This window comes from Neovison vison, chromosome 6 (genome assembly GCF_020171115.1).
Source record: "Neovison vison isolate M4711 chromosome 6, ASM_NN_V1, whole genome shotgun sequence".
Taxonomy (NCBI): Eukaryota; Metazoa; Chordata; class Mammalia; order Carnivora; family Mustelidae; genus Neogale; species Neogale vison.
Window position 1 is genome coordinate 217,831,355 of NC_058096.1, and position 17,243 is coordinate 217,848,597.

General features: G+C 42.1%; 1 protein-coding gene across 1 annotated transcript; it reads left to right on the forward strand.

Annotated features, from left to right (window-relative positions):
- The first annotated feature begins 3,819 nt into the window (after positions 1–3,819).
- Positions 3,820–4,761, forward strand: LOC122910250 (olfactory receptor 7G3-like). The gene has a single exon (XM_044254905.1). It carries the CDS (start codon positions 3,823–3,825, stop codon positions 4,759–4,761), a length of 939 nt encoding a protein of 312 aa, XP_044110840.1. The 5' UTR covers positions 3,820–3,822.
- The last annotated feature ends 12,482 nt before the right edge of the window (positions 4,762–17,243 follow it).

The following is a 17,243-nucleotide window of genomic DNA, read 5'->3' on the forward strand; positions in this document are numbered from 1 at the left end:
CCATAGTTTGGCGACTGTGTCCATTGCTGCTATAAACATTGGGGTACAGATGGCCCTTCTTTTCACGACATCTGTGTCTTTGGGGTAAATACCCAGGAGTGCAATTGCAGGGTCATAGGGAAGCTCTATTTTTAATTTCTTGAGGAATCTCCAAACTCAACCCACACGAAACAGACAAACACATCAAAAAATGGGCAGAAGATATGAACAGACACTTCTCCAATCAAGACATACAAATGGCTATCAGACACATGAAAAAATGCTCATCATCATTAGCCCTCAGGGAGATTCAAATGAAAACCACATTGAGATATCACCTTACACCAGTTAGAATGGCCAAAATTAACAAAACAGGAAACAACATGTGTTGGAGAGGATGTAGAGAAAGGGGAACCCTCTTACACTGTTGGTGGGAATGCAAGTTGGTGCAGCCTCTTTGGAGAACAGTGTGGAGATACCTAACTCTTTTTTTGGCCCATATAAACTTTTCGTTTTTTCTTACTGCTTTTATTTTTTTATTTTGTAGCTCTTTTGTAGTTTTTAGTTTTTACTTAAATCCCCGTTAATGTACAGTATAATATTAGTTTTTGATGTAGAATTTAATGGTTCATCACTTACATACAACACTCAGTGCTCATCACGAGTGGCCTCCTTAAGGCCCATTACCTATTTAGCTCATCCCCCACCCTCCTCTGTTTGTTCTCTATAGTTAAGAGTCTGTTTCACGGTTTGCCTCTCTCCTTTTTTCCTCCCCATATTCATCTGCTTTGTTTCTTAAATTCCACAGATGAGTGAAATCATACGGTATTTGTTTCTCTGACTTTTCACTTCGCATAATATACTGTATCTCCATCCACGCTGTTGCAAATGGCAAGATTTCATTCTCTTTATGGCTGAGTAATACCACAGTGTATGTAGACACCACATCTTTATCCATTCATCAAACAAAGGACATTTGGGCTCTTTCCATAGTTTGGCTCTTGTTGATTATGCTGCCATAATCATCAGGGGGCATGTGTCCCTTTGCATCTGTATTTTTGTATCCTTTGGGTAAATACCCTGTGTTGCAACTGCTGGGTCATAGGGTAGCTCTATTTTTAACTTTTTGAGGAATGCTTTCTAGAGTGGCTGCCCCAGTTTGCATTCCCACCAACAGTAGAAGAGTGTCCTCTTCCTCCACATTCTCACCAATACCTGGTGTTTCCTGTGTTGTTGATTTTAGTCATTCTGACAGGTGTGAGGTGGTATCTCATTGCAGTTTTGACTTGTATTTCCCTGACGATGAGTGATACTGAGCATCTTTTCATGCGTCTGTTGCCCATCTGGATGTCTTCTTTGGAAAAATATCTATTTATGTCTTCTGCCCATTTTTTAACTGGGTTGTTTTTTGGGTGTTGAGGGTAATAAGTTCATACTGTTTTTAAAAGTTTTCTAATATATTAAACTGTATTTTTATATTTCCTTATAATTTTTCCCTCTCTCAGACTTTAATTCGCTTTTTAATGCCATTTGGTATTATTATTTTTTGTGTGTGTGATGATTTTAAAATGTTTTAAATTTTTTATTTTTTAAATTTCTTTTCAGTGTACCAGAATTCATTGTTTATGCACCACACTCAGTGTTCCACGCAATACATGCCCTCCATAATATCCACCACCAGGCTCACCCAACTTCCCACCCCCTACCCCTTCAAAACCCTCAGGTTGTTTTTCAGAGTCCATAGTCTCTCATGGTTCATCTCCCCCTCCGATTTCCCCTGACTCCTTTCTCCTCTCCATCTCCCCATGTCCTCCGTGTTATTTCTTATGCTCCACAAATAAGTGAAACCATATGATAATTGACTCTCTCTGCTTGACTTATTTCACTCAGCATAATCTCTTCCATTCCCATCCACGTTGATACAAAAATTGGGTATTCATTCTTTCTGATGGAGGCATAATACTCCATAGTGTATATGGACCACATCTTCCTTATTCATCCGTCCGTTGAAGGGCATCTTGGTTCTTTCCACAGTTTGGCGACCGTGGCCATTGCTGCTATAAACATTGGGGTACAGATGGCCCTTCTTTTCACAGTATCTGTATCTTTGGGGTAAATGCCCAGTAGTGCAATGCAGGGTCATAGGGTATTATTTTTTAAAAAAAGATTTTATTTCTTTACCTGAGAGAGCGAACATGAGCTGGGTGAGGGTGAGGGGCAGAGGGAGAAGCAGATTCCCCACTGAGCCCCGTTTCAGGGCTTGATCCTGGGACCCCAGGATCACCACTTGAGCTGAAGGTAGATGCCCCACCAACTAAGCTACCCAGGCACCCTATCATTTGATATTATTGATAAAACCATAATTTATTGTATATACTTTAAACAACTGATCTAATTCTTTATAATCTTCACTATGCTGCTTAGGAACTTTGTATACATTTTTTTGAATGTATATAAAACTGAAGGCAACTGCCTTTGAGTCTAAAAACTCCCTCCTGTCACAGCGACCTAATATCCAAACATAAACTAAGGCTTCTTACTTTTTTTTTTTTTTAACCAGGTGAAATAAAAGGTAGGGCCTGCATTCCCTTTATGTTCAGTTGGAAAACCTTCATGACAAATGGTGTGTCTTCCTAGTTAGAGGATTTTATGATAGGGAATTTTCTTTACTATACCCTGAAAATTTCTTCTGTTACTCTCACTCAACCAAAATATATAGAGAGCACCAGGTACTGTGTTAAGGGCTTGGGATATGAAATGAAAATGAAATAGAAAAGGCAGAGTTGTCCTAACCTAAAGAAATGGAAGGAACTACAATACGAACTTGCAGAGAATAATTAGAATGTATGGCTCGGGGGTGGGGAGGGTGTCTGATTTACTCTTTGGAATTGAAGCATATTGTGGTACCTTGATCATCATGATGGTGATTGAGGGACAAATTAGGACAGCAATGGAGGAGTTACTGTAATAATTAAAGAATTATCTATAAAATCTTTGCACGGCATCCTTATCGGAACCAAACAACACAGAGAATGTGCTGTTCCTAGATACTAATAAGATACCAGGCACACACTGGTTAGCAGCATGAGAACAAAAAATATTACTAAATTCTGCAAGTCTCGATGATCTCCTTCTTCTCTGTTTCCCTGGACTTGAAGAGACCACAGACACAAGGCAGAATGGAGATGCTCATGAGGCTAGTGGTCCTCTCATTGGGATTATACAGCAGAGGTGGGACATCCATGCATGGGGGATGATGCAGAGGAGACCCCCACATGGTGTGGAACATTTATTTTTTTATTTTGTTTTGTTTTATTTTAATTTTTAAAAGATTTTACTTCTTTATTTGAGAGAGAGAGAGAATGAGCAGGTAAAGTGTCAGGCAGAGGGAGAAGCAGGCTGGGCTGAGTAGGGAGCCTAACCTCCGCCCCTGATGCAGGGCGCAATTCCAGGACCCTGAGATCATGACCTGAGCTGAAGGCAAACGCTTACTGACTGAGCTACCCAGGAGCCCCTTATTTTATTTTTTTAAGATTTTATTTTTAAGCAATCTCCACACTCAATGTGGGACTCAAACTCATAACCCCAAGATCTAGTGACCCATGCTCTGCCAACTAAGTCTACTGGCTGCTCTGGGACATTCATTTTAAAGAGGTGATCCTGGTAGTAGTGATAAAAACAGGAAGGGGAGGGTGTTACTGAAGAGATTTTGGTCAACTAAAGAAATCACAACCACAACTCTTATGTAAGACACAAGACCTCATGAGTTTGAAATATAATGGCACATTCTTCTTTTGTCATTGTTTTAACATTGCCTCTTTCCAGGCAATTTCCATAAGTCGTATGGAAGCTGGGAACCAAACAGTGGTTTTGAAATTCATCCTTCTGGGACTTTCAGAAGATATGGACTTGCAGCCCCTCCTCTTTGGGTTGTTCCTATCCATGTTCCTGGTCACCGTGCTTGGGAACCTTCTCATCATTCTGGCCATCAACTCTGACTCCTGCCTCCACACACCCATGTACTTCTTCCTCTCCAACCTGTCCCTCACTGACATTGGTTTCACTTCCACCACTGTCCTCAAGATGCTAGTGAACATCCAGACACAGAGCAATACCATCACATATGAAGGCTGTCTTACCCAGATGTATTTTTTCATGATTTTTGCTGGACTAGATAATTTGCTACTGACGGTGATGGCCTATGATCGGTTTGTGGCCATCTGTCATCCCCTGCGCTATACAGTCATTATGAACCCTCGCCTTTGTGGTTTCCTGCTTCTGCTTTCTTGGTTCATCTGCCTGACATATTCTTTGTTGCAAAGCTTGATGTTTTTGAGAGTGTCCTTCTGCAAAGAGATAGAAATCCCCCACTTCTTCTGTGAACATACTCAGATCCTCAAGCTTGCCTGCTCTGACACCCTTGCCAATGACATCCTGCTATATTTTGTAACTGGCCTGCTGGGTGTCATTCCCCTGACTGTGATCCTTTTTTCTTATTATAGAATAATTTCGTGCATAATGGACATTTCATCAGTGGCAGGGAAGTATAAAGCCTTTTCCACCTGTGGGTCTCATCTCTTGGTTGTCTCCTTGTTTTATGGGGTAGGCCTTGGAGTCTACCTCACTTCTGGAACAACTCATCCCTCCAGAAAGGGCTCAATAGCCTCAGTGATGTACACGGTGGTCACCCCCATGCTGAACCCCTTCATCTACAGTCTGAGGAACAGGGACATGAAAAGGGCTCTGAGGAGACTTTTCAGGAGAGGAGTTTACTCTCAGTGAGATAACCAAAGCTAAGGACAGACAACAGAGATCCAAAGTGCTGATAGCTGGTGTTCCTGAGTATGTAATCTGAAGACAAAACATAAATACTACTCATGATTTACTAGAAGAAAAGCATCCCTAAACGGAAGACAAGCTTGAAGCAGCACACCAAAAGTCTTGTTCATGCAAGAAAAAGAATGGTCAACCAATAACTAAAACTTCATGAAAATATGCTATTTCCAGGACACAGACTCCTATAAGCAAGTATCAGGGGAGGAGAAGGTAAACTGAGGAGTGCTTTGGGGAGAAGGGGGGCAGGAGTGACAAGCATTTCACATTACTGATTCGACTTTATTCCTCTCAGTTATATTCTGGCTTTTAGCACCAGGAGTGCTGGACCATGGGTCTCCCTGGTCTCAGTGTGGAAACTGTTATCTATCTGGGCAGTCTCATACTGATCTCCCTCACTCCATAAAATTTTACATACTGAATCTTGCTTTTGTGGTGGCCATTGACCTATACTTGGGATGTTAATAATAAGCTTCTTTAGGAAACTCATTGTAGTGTCTATTTTAAGGGAAAGAGAATCCTGGCCTTTGTTGATCCATGTAAGAAGCAATCTACTTGCCATCTTCCTTGCCTGGTACACGCTTTGTCAAGTCTTCGCGTGCCTGACCCCTTCTCACAATCAGGCTTCAAATCAAAACTGTCAACTCTTCAGAGGCCTATGCTGACCACCAGCTTCCTACAAGTCCAGATTTCATGGCACTTGCCATATTTTGAAGGGCAGCAGAGCAGTGTGCAAGAGGACTCTGGGCTCAAATCTGCCATCATTCACAATGGTGTGATCTTACACAAGTCACATCTCTGTGCCTCTATGTCCTTATCTGTAATAATGATGACAATACATTTCCTGAAGAGTTCTGGTGGGGATTAAATGTTACACTTGAGTACTCGGAACAGTGTCTGGTATAAGCACTCAGTACGTGTCAGCCATCATGATCCATGAGGGCCACCAAACTCTATATTGGCCACGAAAAGGTGCAGAGCTTTTCAACAGTCTCCATTCCTTTAACCCTATTAACTACAATAGCTTATACTGCCATGGAGCGAGGGGGATGGCACAGGGAAAGGATCTCCATTACCAGCAGGAAAGGTTTGGAAAAACCGAGTAGAGAGGATTGAACAGGCTATGGTAGATTAGATGGAGCTGAGTGCCTCTCCAGAGCTGACTCAGGGCACCAATGGAGCCACATAGGGGAGGGGCCGTGTTCAAAGCAAGCTCTCTGAACAGCCCCAGGAGCACACGCTGGAGGCTAGATCTGCACAAACCAGGAGAGGACCTTCCTGAACTTAGAGTTTAAGGATTAGACCAGGAAATGGCCCCAGATAGAGACTCCCCACAACAGGGAACTGAGAGGGCAAAGCATCCTTTTTACTGGTTGAGACAGAATGGGTAGAATGGATAGAGTCTTCTGAACTGAGAACAAAAAATGTCTTACATTGATTTGAGGACCGTTGAACCCTCTTGGTGATCACTAGATTTGGCCTCAGGCAGATTCCAATGTTTGAATCCTAACTTCACCATTTACTAGGATATTTACTATCTCTAAGCTGCCTCAAATTCTTCATCTGTAAATAACTGTTGGGGTGATTACAGAAAACTAGTGTTAATTGTCTCACATAGAGATTCTCACAAAGTAGTGGGCACCATATTTATGAACACCATTGATTTATTTGAGTCCCCGTCTAGTGCCAAAAAGGTAGCTCTATTGGCTTGGATCCTGTAACCTGGAAAACTATGCCCAGTTGCATTCTTCCCAGCAGGTGTCTGAGGGTATGATGCAAACTGACTTTCTCAAACAAAGTCACTTTATTTTATTTTATTTCTTTATACTTTTTTATTTTTTTATTAACATATAATGTATTATTAGCCCGAAGGGTACAGGTCTGTGAATCACCAGGTTTATACATTTCACAGCACTCACCATAGCACATACCTTCCCCAATGTCCATAACCCCACCACCCTCTCCCTACCGCCTCTCCCTGGCAACCCTCAGAAACAAAATCACTTTATTCAATAAGCAATAAGGTCTTAGCTTCCAACCTTTTCATGAAACTTCTTCCCTAGTGACCTCGGCAGAATTAGATGAAGCCAAGAGGACAGGACCATCCTCATGAGCCTGGAGTACTATCTGATTGTCTTCTGTCTCCCATTTAGTGCCTAGTATAGAAATTATTACTCTACCACAGAGTTTTTCAACCTGGGGACTGTTGACATTTGGGTCCAGATGGGCTCTTGTGTGGAGGCTGTCCTATGTGTTGTAGGATGTTTTGCAGCATCTGTGGCCTCTGTACACTAGATGCTAGTGGCATCCTCCCCAACCCTAGCTAAATATAAGAAAGGTCTCCAGACACTGCTAAATGTCACTGCTAAATGACTATGAGTAAAGTCACTCCTGGACGAGAACCACCTGGTCTGCCATGAAACAAAGGAGTCAAGGAAAGGAAAAATGAAAGAAGTATGAAGCAAGGGGGAAGATCCTGGTTTTCCCAAGTCCCAGAATAGAATGAATCCAGGATACTGGCCTGTATTCAAGAGTCTTTACTTGCAGGAGGCCACAGGTCAGGAACAGAAGCACCAGTGCACATTCATCAAGTAAACAGATGAACACTTTCAGCGGTCTCAAAACCCCAGGGAAAAGAACCTTGTCTGTTATTATCTGCTTGAACGCCAATGCCAAGTGTGTGGAACATCCTAAGAAAATACTTGTTAGATTGACTGTTTTGTTCTCACAGTATGACTGGACTTAGCCCAGGGACCTACATGTGTTAACTCAGTTCATCTTCACAACCACCTTAAGGAAGCAGATACTACTATTATTTCCACTTTGCAAAGCGGGGAGCAGTGGCACAGACTGCTGATTCACAGTAATCTCTGTAACTATATTATCTGAAAATGTCCTCTGCTGATCTCTGAGGTGAAACATTCCTATGAATTCTGTCTCCAAGTGGATTCCTTTGGAGAAAGACATCTCTCCACCTGCTGACCTCCCTTCTTGGAGGAGCTCTGTCCTCCTTAGGTCTGAGGCAGGAAGTAATTCCCAATATACAAGGCACACTTTCTCCCAGCAGTTGAAGGACTAAGAGGTTCTTTTGGACAGAGTTGGCTGAGTCTCTATGGCCTTGTCTCAAGGATGTGGAACCTCACCCTCTTGTCCCATCTAGTGGGGAAACCCAACTCCATCAAGAACTATTGCCTAAACTTACCATAAATCCCATTGTAAACCACTGGAGACACAGCCAGTACAAGAAAACACATAGGATCAAAGGCCAATGTCATCCAACAGAGTTATACTTCTCTACTGAAAAAGGACTTCTATTAACCAGTCAGATAGGATGCCATCCATAGACAACACCTATCATTTCCAATGCCCAGAAAAGAGACATTAATAAAGGCTCAAATGTCTCTAAAAACACAAAGCAATGGTGGGACTCACATAGAACCTGGCTGGAAAGTGCTGTTTCCACTTGCCTACATCAAGACGTCGAGGCACAGAAACATGAAGCCAGTGATTCAAGCTTGTAGGATTTACTCTGCCCAAGTAGTACCCAAAAGCTAAGAGAATTAGCCAGATTTATAGATTTTGAGGACTTTCAGATAAAAGCTGCTTATTACCGGGGTCTTAGCAGCTGTACAAAGGCTTGCAGTCTCCTAAAAGAATGTGCTTTGGTCTCCTGGGGTGATCAGCTTCTCACTGGTGAGCCGAATTTTCTCCCATTTCAGCGTACTTTGTTTCCAAGCGTGTTCCAAGCCTGTATGCCACATTAACTCTAAGGCCTCTCAGACAAGTGCTTGCTCAGATCTCTGAATGTTCCACCAGAGAGCAAGAGAACCTCCACCGTGAGCTCTGGACACAGGCAAAAACACATCAACTTGTTTGGTAAGCGAAAACTTAAATTGTTTAAGTGTGTGCAATTCATTAGATGTCAGTTCTAGCTCTATAAAGCTGTTCTCTCATTTGGACTGGGTTTTTTGTTGTTGTTGTTGTTGTTGTTTAAGTTTTACTTATTTGGGAGAGCGAGAGAGAGAAGGAGAGAACGAGAGAGACAAAGAGAGAACGAGCAAGGGGGAGAGGTAGACTCCCCGCTGAGCAGGGAGCCCGCCCTCAGGACTCAACCCCAGAACCCTGGGATCATGACCCAAGCTGAAGGCAGACATTTAACTGACGAAGCCACCCAGGTGTCCTGTGGGGATTCCAGAAATGGCCACCATTTCTTCCTTTTCCTGGACCCACACCCCTTCTGTGTGACTGGTTACCTTCACTCTGGGCCCAGCCATGTGATTGCATTCGTCCATGGGGTACAGGCAAAGAGGACACAAACAGGGACTTGACCGAAAAATTGCACGGGTGTGTATGTGTGGGGTTAATCTTCCGGAATGCTCTGGCAGGGCAGGTACAGGCCTTATCTGAACTGTAGGATGAGGAGCTCTTGAGTGAAGGTGCTGGCCAGACAAACTGGCAGTCCATGGCAGACACGAGGGAGCCTTGCCAAGCACAGCGCAAACTATTAATCAACAATAAACCATATGGTGGTGGTTTTAAGCCACCGTTCTGGATAGTTTATTATGCAGCAAATATAAATACATTGTCCTAAAGGGCCCAGGTTACCTTTCTAAACAGCAAATCTCCTCACATAGCACTGGATTTCCACCAACTTCCAATTAACATTTGAGGCTGATAAATAAAATGTTGATAGATGGGTGTGGGGGCACCTGGGTGGCTCAGTGGGTTAAAGCCTCTGCCTTCGGCTCAGGTCATGATCTCAGCGTCCTGGGATCAAGCCCCACATCGGGCTTTCTGCTCAACAGGGAGCCTGCTTCCGCCTGCCTCTCTCTGCTTCTCTGCCTGCTTGTGATCTCTGTCTAATAAATAAATAAAATCTTTTTTTTAAAGTATTGATAGATGGGAAACCTCAATGGCTCAGTTGTTTAAGTGTCTGCCTTTGGCCCAGGTCCTGATCCCAGGGTCCTGGGATCGAGTACTGCACCGGGCTCCCTGCTCAGTGGGGAGCCTGTTTCTCCCTCTGCCTGCTCCTCCCTGCTTGTGCTCTGAAAAATAAGTAAAATCTTTTAAAAAATGTTGATGCATATGTTGTGTACTACATAATCTATCCTATGTTGCCCCTTCAGCTTTATCTACTATTTCAAAGAGAATCCTGTTACCTGTCAAAGAATGTGACTTTTGTGCCTTTGCACCCAAGACTGACATGTTTCTTCAATTCTGATCATGAAGAGCATACTTAAGCCATCTACACTTAGCTTGCATCATCCCTATCTGGTTTTCGTTAATTGCCAATATACCCTCCTCGGGATTCCCGAATGGACTAATTGCCTACACTCTCTATCTTACTGTTTACATGTCTCTCCTTCTAGACCACTATTCCCTTGAAGATGGTCTTACTGCCCCTCTTCTCGAAGTGGAATTCAGTGTAAGGCACTTCAGTGATACTCGCTGGCTCCCTAGAGGGTGACCTGACTGGAGTTCCCAAAACAGTAGAGGGTAGTGTCGGGAGCCACGCTGGCAGAACAAGAACAAGATGGCGCATGTGCTTTTGAGGAACTAGATGTGATTGGCTGACAGCTTATGTAAGAGGTGCATGAACACTTTCCGTGACCCTTAGGTGGTGGAAGGGAATGATCATGCGCGCGCTGCATGTAAGGGCTGCTCATTGGCTGTTGCAAACTGTATGTATATGTGTGAACTTCCATGTAGGAGAGGAGTGCGGAGCGGGGGCCGCGGGAGCGGGGGACCAGCACGGTTCCCGGCGCGCAGGAGGAGAGGCTATGAAGAGAGCGCAATAAAGAAGTTTGCCACCCTGTGTGCCCCCCGGTCGTTCTTGATGGCGAGAGCGATAGGTAGAGCTGGTTCCTAGTGGAAAGAACCAAAGGACAGAAAGCTAGAGTAAAACATGAAGACTAGGCAAGAGTGTAATTAGAAAGTCTCTCCAGAGAGATCATGTGCGAGATGACATTTGTCCTGACAACAGCAGGGCAGTGCAAGGAGATGCAAGAGTTCCAGGCCACTGAGGTGTCGCTGGGAATTGAGTTTTCCTTCTCCTCCTGTAATTGATGTGATTGTGGGACTGCACAGACTGTGTAGCTGTGCTGGATTCCCAAGGCTCCTAATTACACAGCCCCATTTTCATCAATGCAGAGAAAGTGCTCTCCTCCTACTGGGCCTGGCCTCTAGGGTATACCTTTTTTCTTCCCCACCGACCCAGCAAATGCCAATGACTGCTCTTCACTAATGAGCCTGGGAAAACTTTCACTGAGGCCTTTGGGATGTTGAGCACCTCTGCTCACAGATGTGCAAGTGCCATCACTGCTCACACAATTGCCTGCGTGGAGGCACTGCACGTGGAAAGGAAGGGTGCAGGGATTCCAGGAAGGCAAATGGAGGACGCAAACCCATGACCATGCACCCCTCTTCGCCATGCGCCATCAGCCAAACTGATCCACTGCAGTGCAAGCACCTGACAAATAAATGGTTTGTTTCTAGCAGGTAAGCACTCTTCTCACTTGTGTCTTCTGTAGGCAAAAGACCACCTCACAGTGGTGTGCGGAGGACAGCAGGTTTATCTGGTAAAGTATTCAAATTTGCCACTTCTTCGATAAAGTAGAGAAACTCTTTTTAAAACAATTTTGACAACTATTAAATCAAAACAATTGTCAAAGACCCAAGGCTGGAACTTGTCTTTAGGAAGCGTATTTATTTATTTTATTCTCAAGGAGTAATTGGTAGGCTTAAAAAAAAAAATCAGCTTTTATCCTAAATTCAGAAAAGTAGCAATGGGCTAAAAAAAAAAAAAAAAAAGGAACTCCTGTTGCTTGTAACTGAAGAATGAGAAGGATCTCCTGTATGAAGAGAAGGCTCCTATATGAAGAGGACTAGTTAAAAAAGTTGCTAGTCTTAGCCCAGTTAAGGAATCTCTAGAACCCAAAGGAAAGAGGGACACCAGAGGAAACTCTGGCCTCTCACACAATAGCTACAGCACCCCATAAACACAGGCTAACCTCTAGCCAGAAAAACTAAAACACACTGAGGGACTATTACTGCTGATCCTTTAACCTACCACATCATGTTAAACTTAAAAATAAAAAAAACAACAAAGAAACAAAAACTGCAAGGCATGTTAAAGGCAAAGTAAGAACAGTCTAACATGAGATAAGCAAGCATTGGAACCAGATTCAGTTATAGCAGATTTTGGAACGGTCAGACCAGGAATCTAAAATAACTATAGTTAACATGCTACTTTTTTTTTTTTTTAAGATTTTATTTATTTGACACACAGAGAAAGATCACAAGTAGGCACAGAGGCAGGCAGAGAGAGAGGGGGAAGGAGGCTCCTCGCTGAGCAGAGAGCCCGAGGCGGGACTCAATCCCAGGACCCTGAGACCATGACCTGAGGCGAAGGCAGAGGCTTAACCCACTGAGTCACCCAGGTGCTCCCATGCTTCGTGTTCTAATGGAAAAAGCAAATGTGCAAGAACAAATGAGTAACATAAGCTGAGAAATGAAAACTCTTAAGAATCAAAAGGAAATGTCAGAAAGCAAAAACACAGCAACGGAAGTGAAGACTGTCCTTGATGGGTGTGGCAGACTGGACCTGGCTGAGAAGACTTGGTGAACTTGAAGACACTTCAATAGAAACTTCTAAAACAGAAATACAAAGAGGGGGAAGAAAAAAGGATGAAAGACAAAATATCCAAGAACCATGGGACAATTTACAAAAAGTGTAATGTAGGTGTTATGGAATATCAAGGTAGGAGAAGAATTAAGAGGAAAAAAGAGAATATTTTAAGTAATAACTGATGAGAACTTTCCAAATTAGTGACAGACACCAAACTACACATCCAGAAAACTGAGAGATCATCAAAGTAGGATTAATGCAAGCCCCCCCCACCCCCCACCCAACACATCTCTATCTAGGCTTATTATTCAAACTGCAGAAACTCAACATTCAATAAACCTGTAATTCATGAACAAAAATGAAAAAAAATTATCCTACTGGGAAATTTAAAAACCCCTTATTAACTCCTGAATGAAAAGGGAAGTATAAACTGAAATTACAAAATTTCAAAAAAACAGTGATGATGGAAACTATGTGTCAGAAGCCATGGAATGCAACTTAAAAGCAGTAATCAGAGGAAAATTCAGTGCAGAAAGCACTTAATAAAATGAAAGATTAAGAATAAATTAATTGCTGGTTAAGAAAAAAAGCAAAAAAAGAAAAAATAAACCAAAACAAAGTGTAAGGAAGGAGTGGAGATAAAAGCAGAAAGTAAAGAGGAAAACAGAAAAATAATAGGTCTAATTAGTCAAAATTTCATTTTTAAACAACAAACAAAACAATAGCTCATTTGACCCAGGAAAAGAGCAAGTAAATATATAAAAAGAGATGATGACCACTGAAACAGAAAACATTTTAAAAATCATTAACTACTTTGCTGATCTCCATGCTAAATGAAATAGACAAATTCCAAGGAAAATACAGATTACCAATACTCATTCAAGTTAGAAAGCTCAAGAAAGACTAATTTCTATGAGAGAAAATTCCTAAAGAAATATACCACTAAAAGATACTTGACTCAGATGGTTTCAAAGGGAATTCTACCAAATCATCCAAAACCCACATTGTCCTAATGCCATATAAATTATCCCCGAGCACTCAGAAGGAAAAATTCCCAATACTTTTTATGAAGCAGGTATAATACTGATACCTAACCAGACACAGTACAAAGTACAGACCAATTATCATACATTAATACCAATGAGAACTTCTAAACAAAATACTAGCAAAAAGGATCCAGCACCACATTTAGAAAATAATATACCACAAACAAGTGAAATTCACTCCAGGAATGCAAGTTTTGTTGAATATTGAAATATTTATTAATATCACATACTTTATTAATAAGTCAGAAGAATCATGATCCTCTTCATAGATGTTCAAAAAACCTGACAGAATTCAACCCCCATTCATGACAAAACATTCAAGAATATAGGATATCTTCTCAATATGATAAAATAAATATAATATCTTAGTTCTAAAAGACATTATCTTAATTAATGGGAAAACAACAGGAGAACCTCCTCTAGAAAAAGGCAAGGATGTCCACTATCTCTGCTACTATTTGTCACTGTACTAGAGGTTACTAGCCAATGAAATTAGACAACCAAAAACAATTAGAGGTGTAGAACTGGTAAACAAGATATTTCAATTTGCAGGTGATATGGCAGCGTACCTGGAAAACCCCAGAAAACCAGTAATATAACTAACTCAAAAAGTAATTCAGTGCACTGGCAAGTTACAAAATTAGTAGCTTTCATGTACAAAAACTGTGAACAGAAAACATAATGGTGGAGAAAAGCTCATTTATAATAAATGACTAAATACTTAGAGAAAATGTAACAGGAATGTATAAAACTTGGGTAAGGAAAACTTTTTAACATTCCAGATAAACACTAAAATAGACCTGAACAAATGGAGAGATACCCTTTGTTCTTGGATAAGATGACTTTACAATACAGAATTGTTAGTTCTCCTCAAGTTAACTTATAAATTCAAGGCAATGACAATAAAAATACCAACAAGCTAATTTTAATAGAGTTCAACAAGATAATAGGAAAGTGCATAAAAGAAACAAGAGCGCCTCGCTGGTTCAGTGAGCTGGGCATGTGACTCTTGATCTCGGGTTGTAATTTGAGCCCCACGTTGGTTATAAAGGGTACTTAAGAGAAAAAAATAATCTTTTAAAAGAAAAACAGACAAGAATACCTAGGAAGACACTGAAAAAGAATAAAATGAGGGGGAACTAGACATTCCAAACATTAAAGCTTATTATAAAGCTTCTTATAATTTAAACACTGTGGCAAGGGACAAAAACAAATAAATCAGTAGACTAAAAAGCCCAGAATTAGACCAGATACATAGGGAATTCAATATATGACAAAGATACATCTCCAATTCTTAGGGCCAAGATGTACTTTTTATATAAACAATGCTGGGTCAATATGGAAAAAATAAAACTAAGATTAACAGCTCACACAGTACATACAACAATGAATTTCACATGGCTATAGATCTAAACATAGATCTACAGGTATATACTAAAGCCAAAAACCAAACCAATGCCAAAACCAACTTGCAGAAGAAATCATAGAATGTCTTCTTGCCTTCTGGGTGGCAAATATTTCTCATGCAAGAACTGTCCATAAAATTAAAATTAGGAATTCATTTCAACCAAAGACACCACTTAAAACACTGTAGACAAGCCACAGAGTGGGAGAGAGCATGCAAGACTCCCATCCAGAGGGCTCATAATACATAAATCACAGTAAGAAAAAGGCAGGCAACTTTAGTACTTTATCCAACTCTACAAAATAGCTTGCTGGGAAATGACCTTGCACAAGCACTTTCGAAATTTGGCATCATCTACAAAAACGAACATACGCACCTTGTAAGACCCAGCAATTTCAGTCCAGGGTAGACACCCAAGAGAAATATACATGCACCTGTGCACTATCAGAAACGCTGAAGTATGTCCGTAGCAGCATTATTCACAACAGCCCCCAACTGAAAAGTGAAATGTCCACTGACACAAGCTGCTTAAATAATTGTGGAACATTCAAACAGTGTGCAACATGCATGTGCGCGCACACACACACACATACACAAAATATACTAGCTAGAAATACTCTAAATGCTAAGGATCAATTTCACAGAAATAATGGGCGAAGTCAGACCGACACAAAAGAACACATAGCGTATGGTTCCGTATTGAGCTCAAAGACAAAACAAGAACAAAAAACCCACGCCGTGTGGACAGTCAGAATTCTGGTTACCCATGCACAGTAAGGCAGGGTTTGTTGTGGGCGCGAGGCAAAGGGATGTCAGCTATGCTGGTAGTTATTTCTTCTTGCCTGCTGATTACATGGATTTGTTCACATAATAATTAAGTTGTACGTGTGTGAATTAAGCATTTTTGGGTCTTCAGTCAAACCTGTTTTAAACGTTTACACACACACACACACACACACCCCCCACTGTAGACATGATTTTGGCATCAATACCGTTAAGCCGAACATGCACAGACCTCACGCCAACAATTTGCTTCTGGGATAACTCCCCAATGCTCCACAAAGTATGCACGCCATCTCTTAAGGTAGCCATGCTCATAACTGGGGAAAATGGAACTAACTGTAAGTCATGTCAGCGAGAGGAAAGGTGCACTGCTGGGGAATAAATGATTGCTGTCTGATAGTGAAAATTAACAGCTACATTCATCCCTGTGCTTCTCAGACCTCCCCTGCTAACACCAGTCTGGTCCCTAGTGTCTCTTAACTGTATTCTGCAATGGCTTGCTAGCAGGCTTGTTAGTCCTTTGTCCTTCCTTAGTCTGTCAACTCCGAAGCCAGGGATTCAAACAGAAATTGGACAGTCACCACCCCTCCACTGACTTCCTACCACGTGGGAGATAAAAGGCAAAATCCTTCCAGGAAACCCACAAGACCGGGATCCTGACCCAGCTCTGGCCTCATCTTCTGTGACTCCCAAGCTTCCTCCACTCCAGCCACACTGGCCTCGTTGCTACTGCATGGCGGTCCCAGGCCGAGTTTTCTTTCTCACGGCCCATGAACTGCCAAGGGTGCTCTTCCCGATTACATATGGCGCACTCGGAGTTCACGGACATCTCCGCTCAAACACTCAACTCTCTGGCTGAGCTAACTCTGACAGGTCTGCTGAATCCCTGCATTCCCTCACTGGCGCCATGCTTAATTTTGCCTTCACTGTATGTACCACCACTTGACATATGATATATCTAGTTACTCATTTGTTTATCAGGTGCCTTACCCTAAGCAGAATGTAAGCCCGATGAGGGCAAAAATCCCAATTCGCTGCTCTAGATGTGGGGCATAGACAGAACGGGGCCCGACACAAGAGGAAGCGTGGATTCAAACACCAGCACTAGGACCGGCCTGAACCTGGACTGCGTGCCTTTGATTCTCCATTGGCCAGGGGGACATAGTGATGGTACTGGCTTCTTAGGGCTTTTGTAAAAACTGATACACTTCAAGTCAGGAACTTAAATACTTAAGTATGTCAAAGACTTGAAGTACAATTTTAAAACATGGCTTAAAGATGTAAAAAAACCCCATTTCCAACAGTTCCGAGTGTAAGCCGGTAATAACCCCCCAGACGGCAGTTATAGAACCTTCCAAGGACTGAGTGTGTACGTATGGGACGGCAAACACCAGGAGGAGCGGAACCCTCCCCCGACTGAAAAACGTACGAAATTGACAAACAATGAAATATCCAAGGCTGTTTACTCCAGTAATGTTTTATTTTTTTTTCTCCTGTAATAGGAAGTCTGGAAATAACAAATCCATGGCTAGTGGAGACAAAGAAGCTACTGGGGAGGCCAGGATCATTG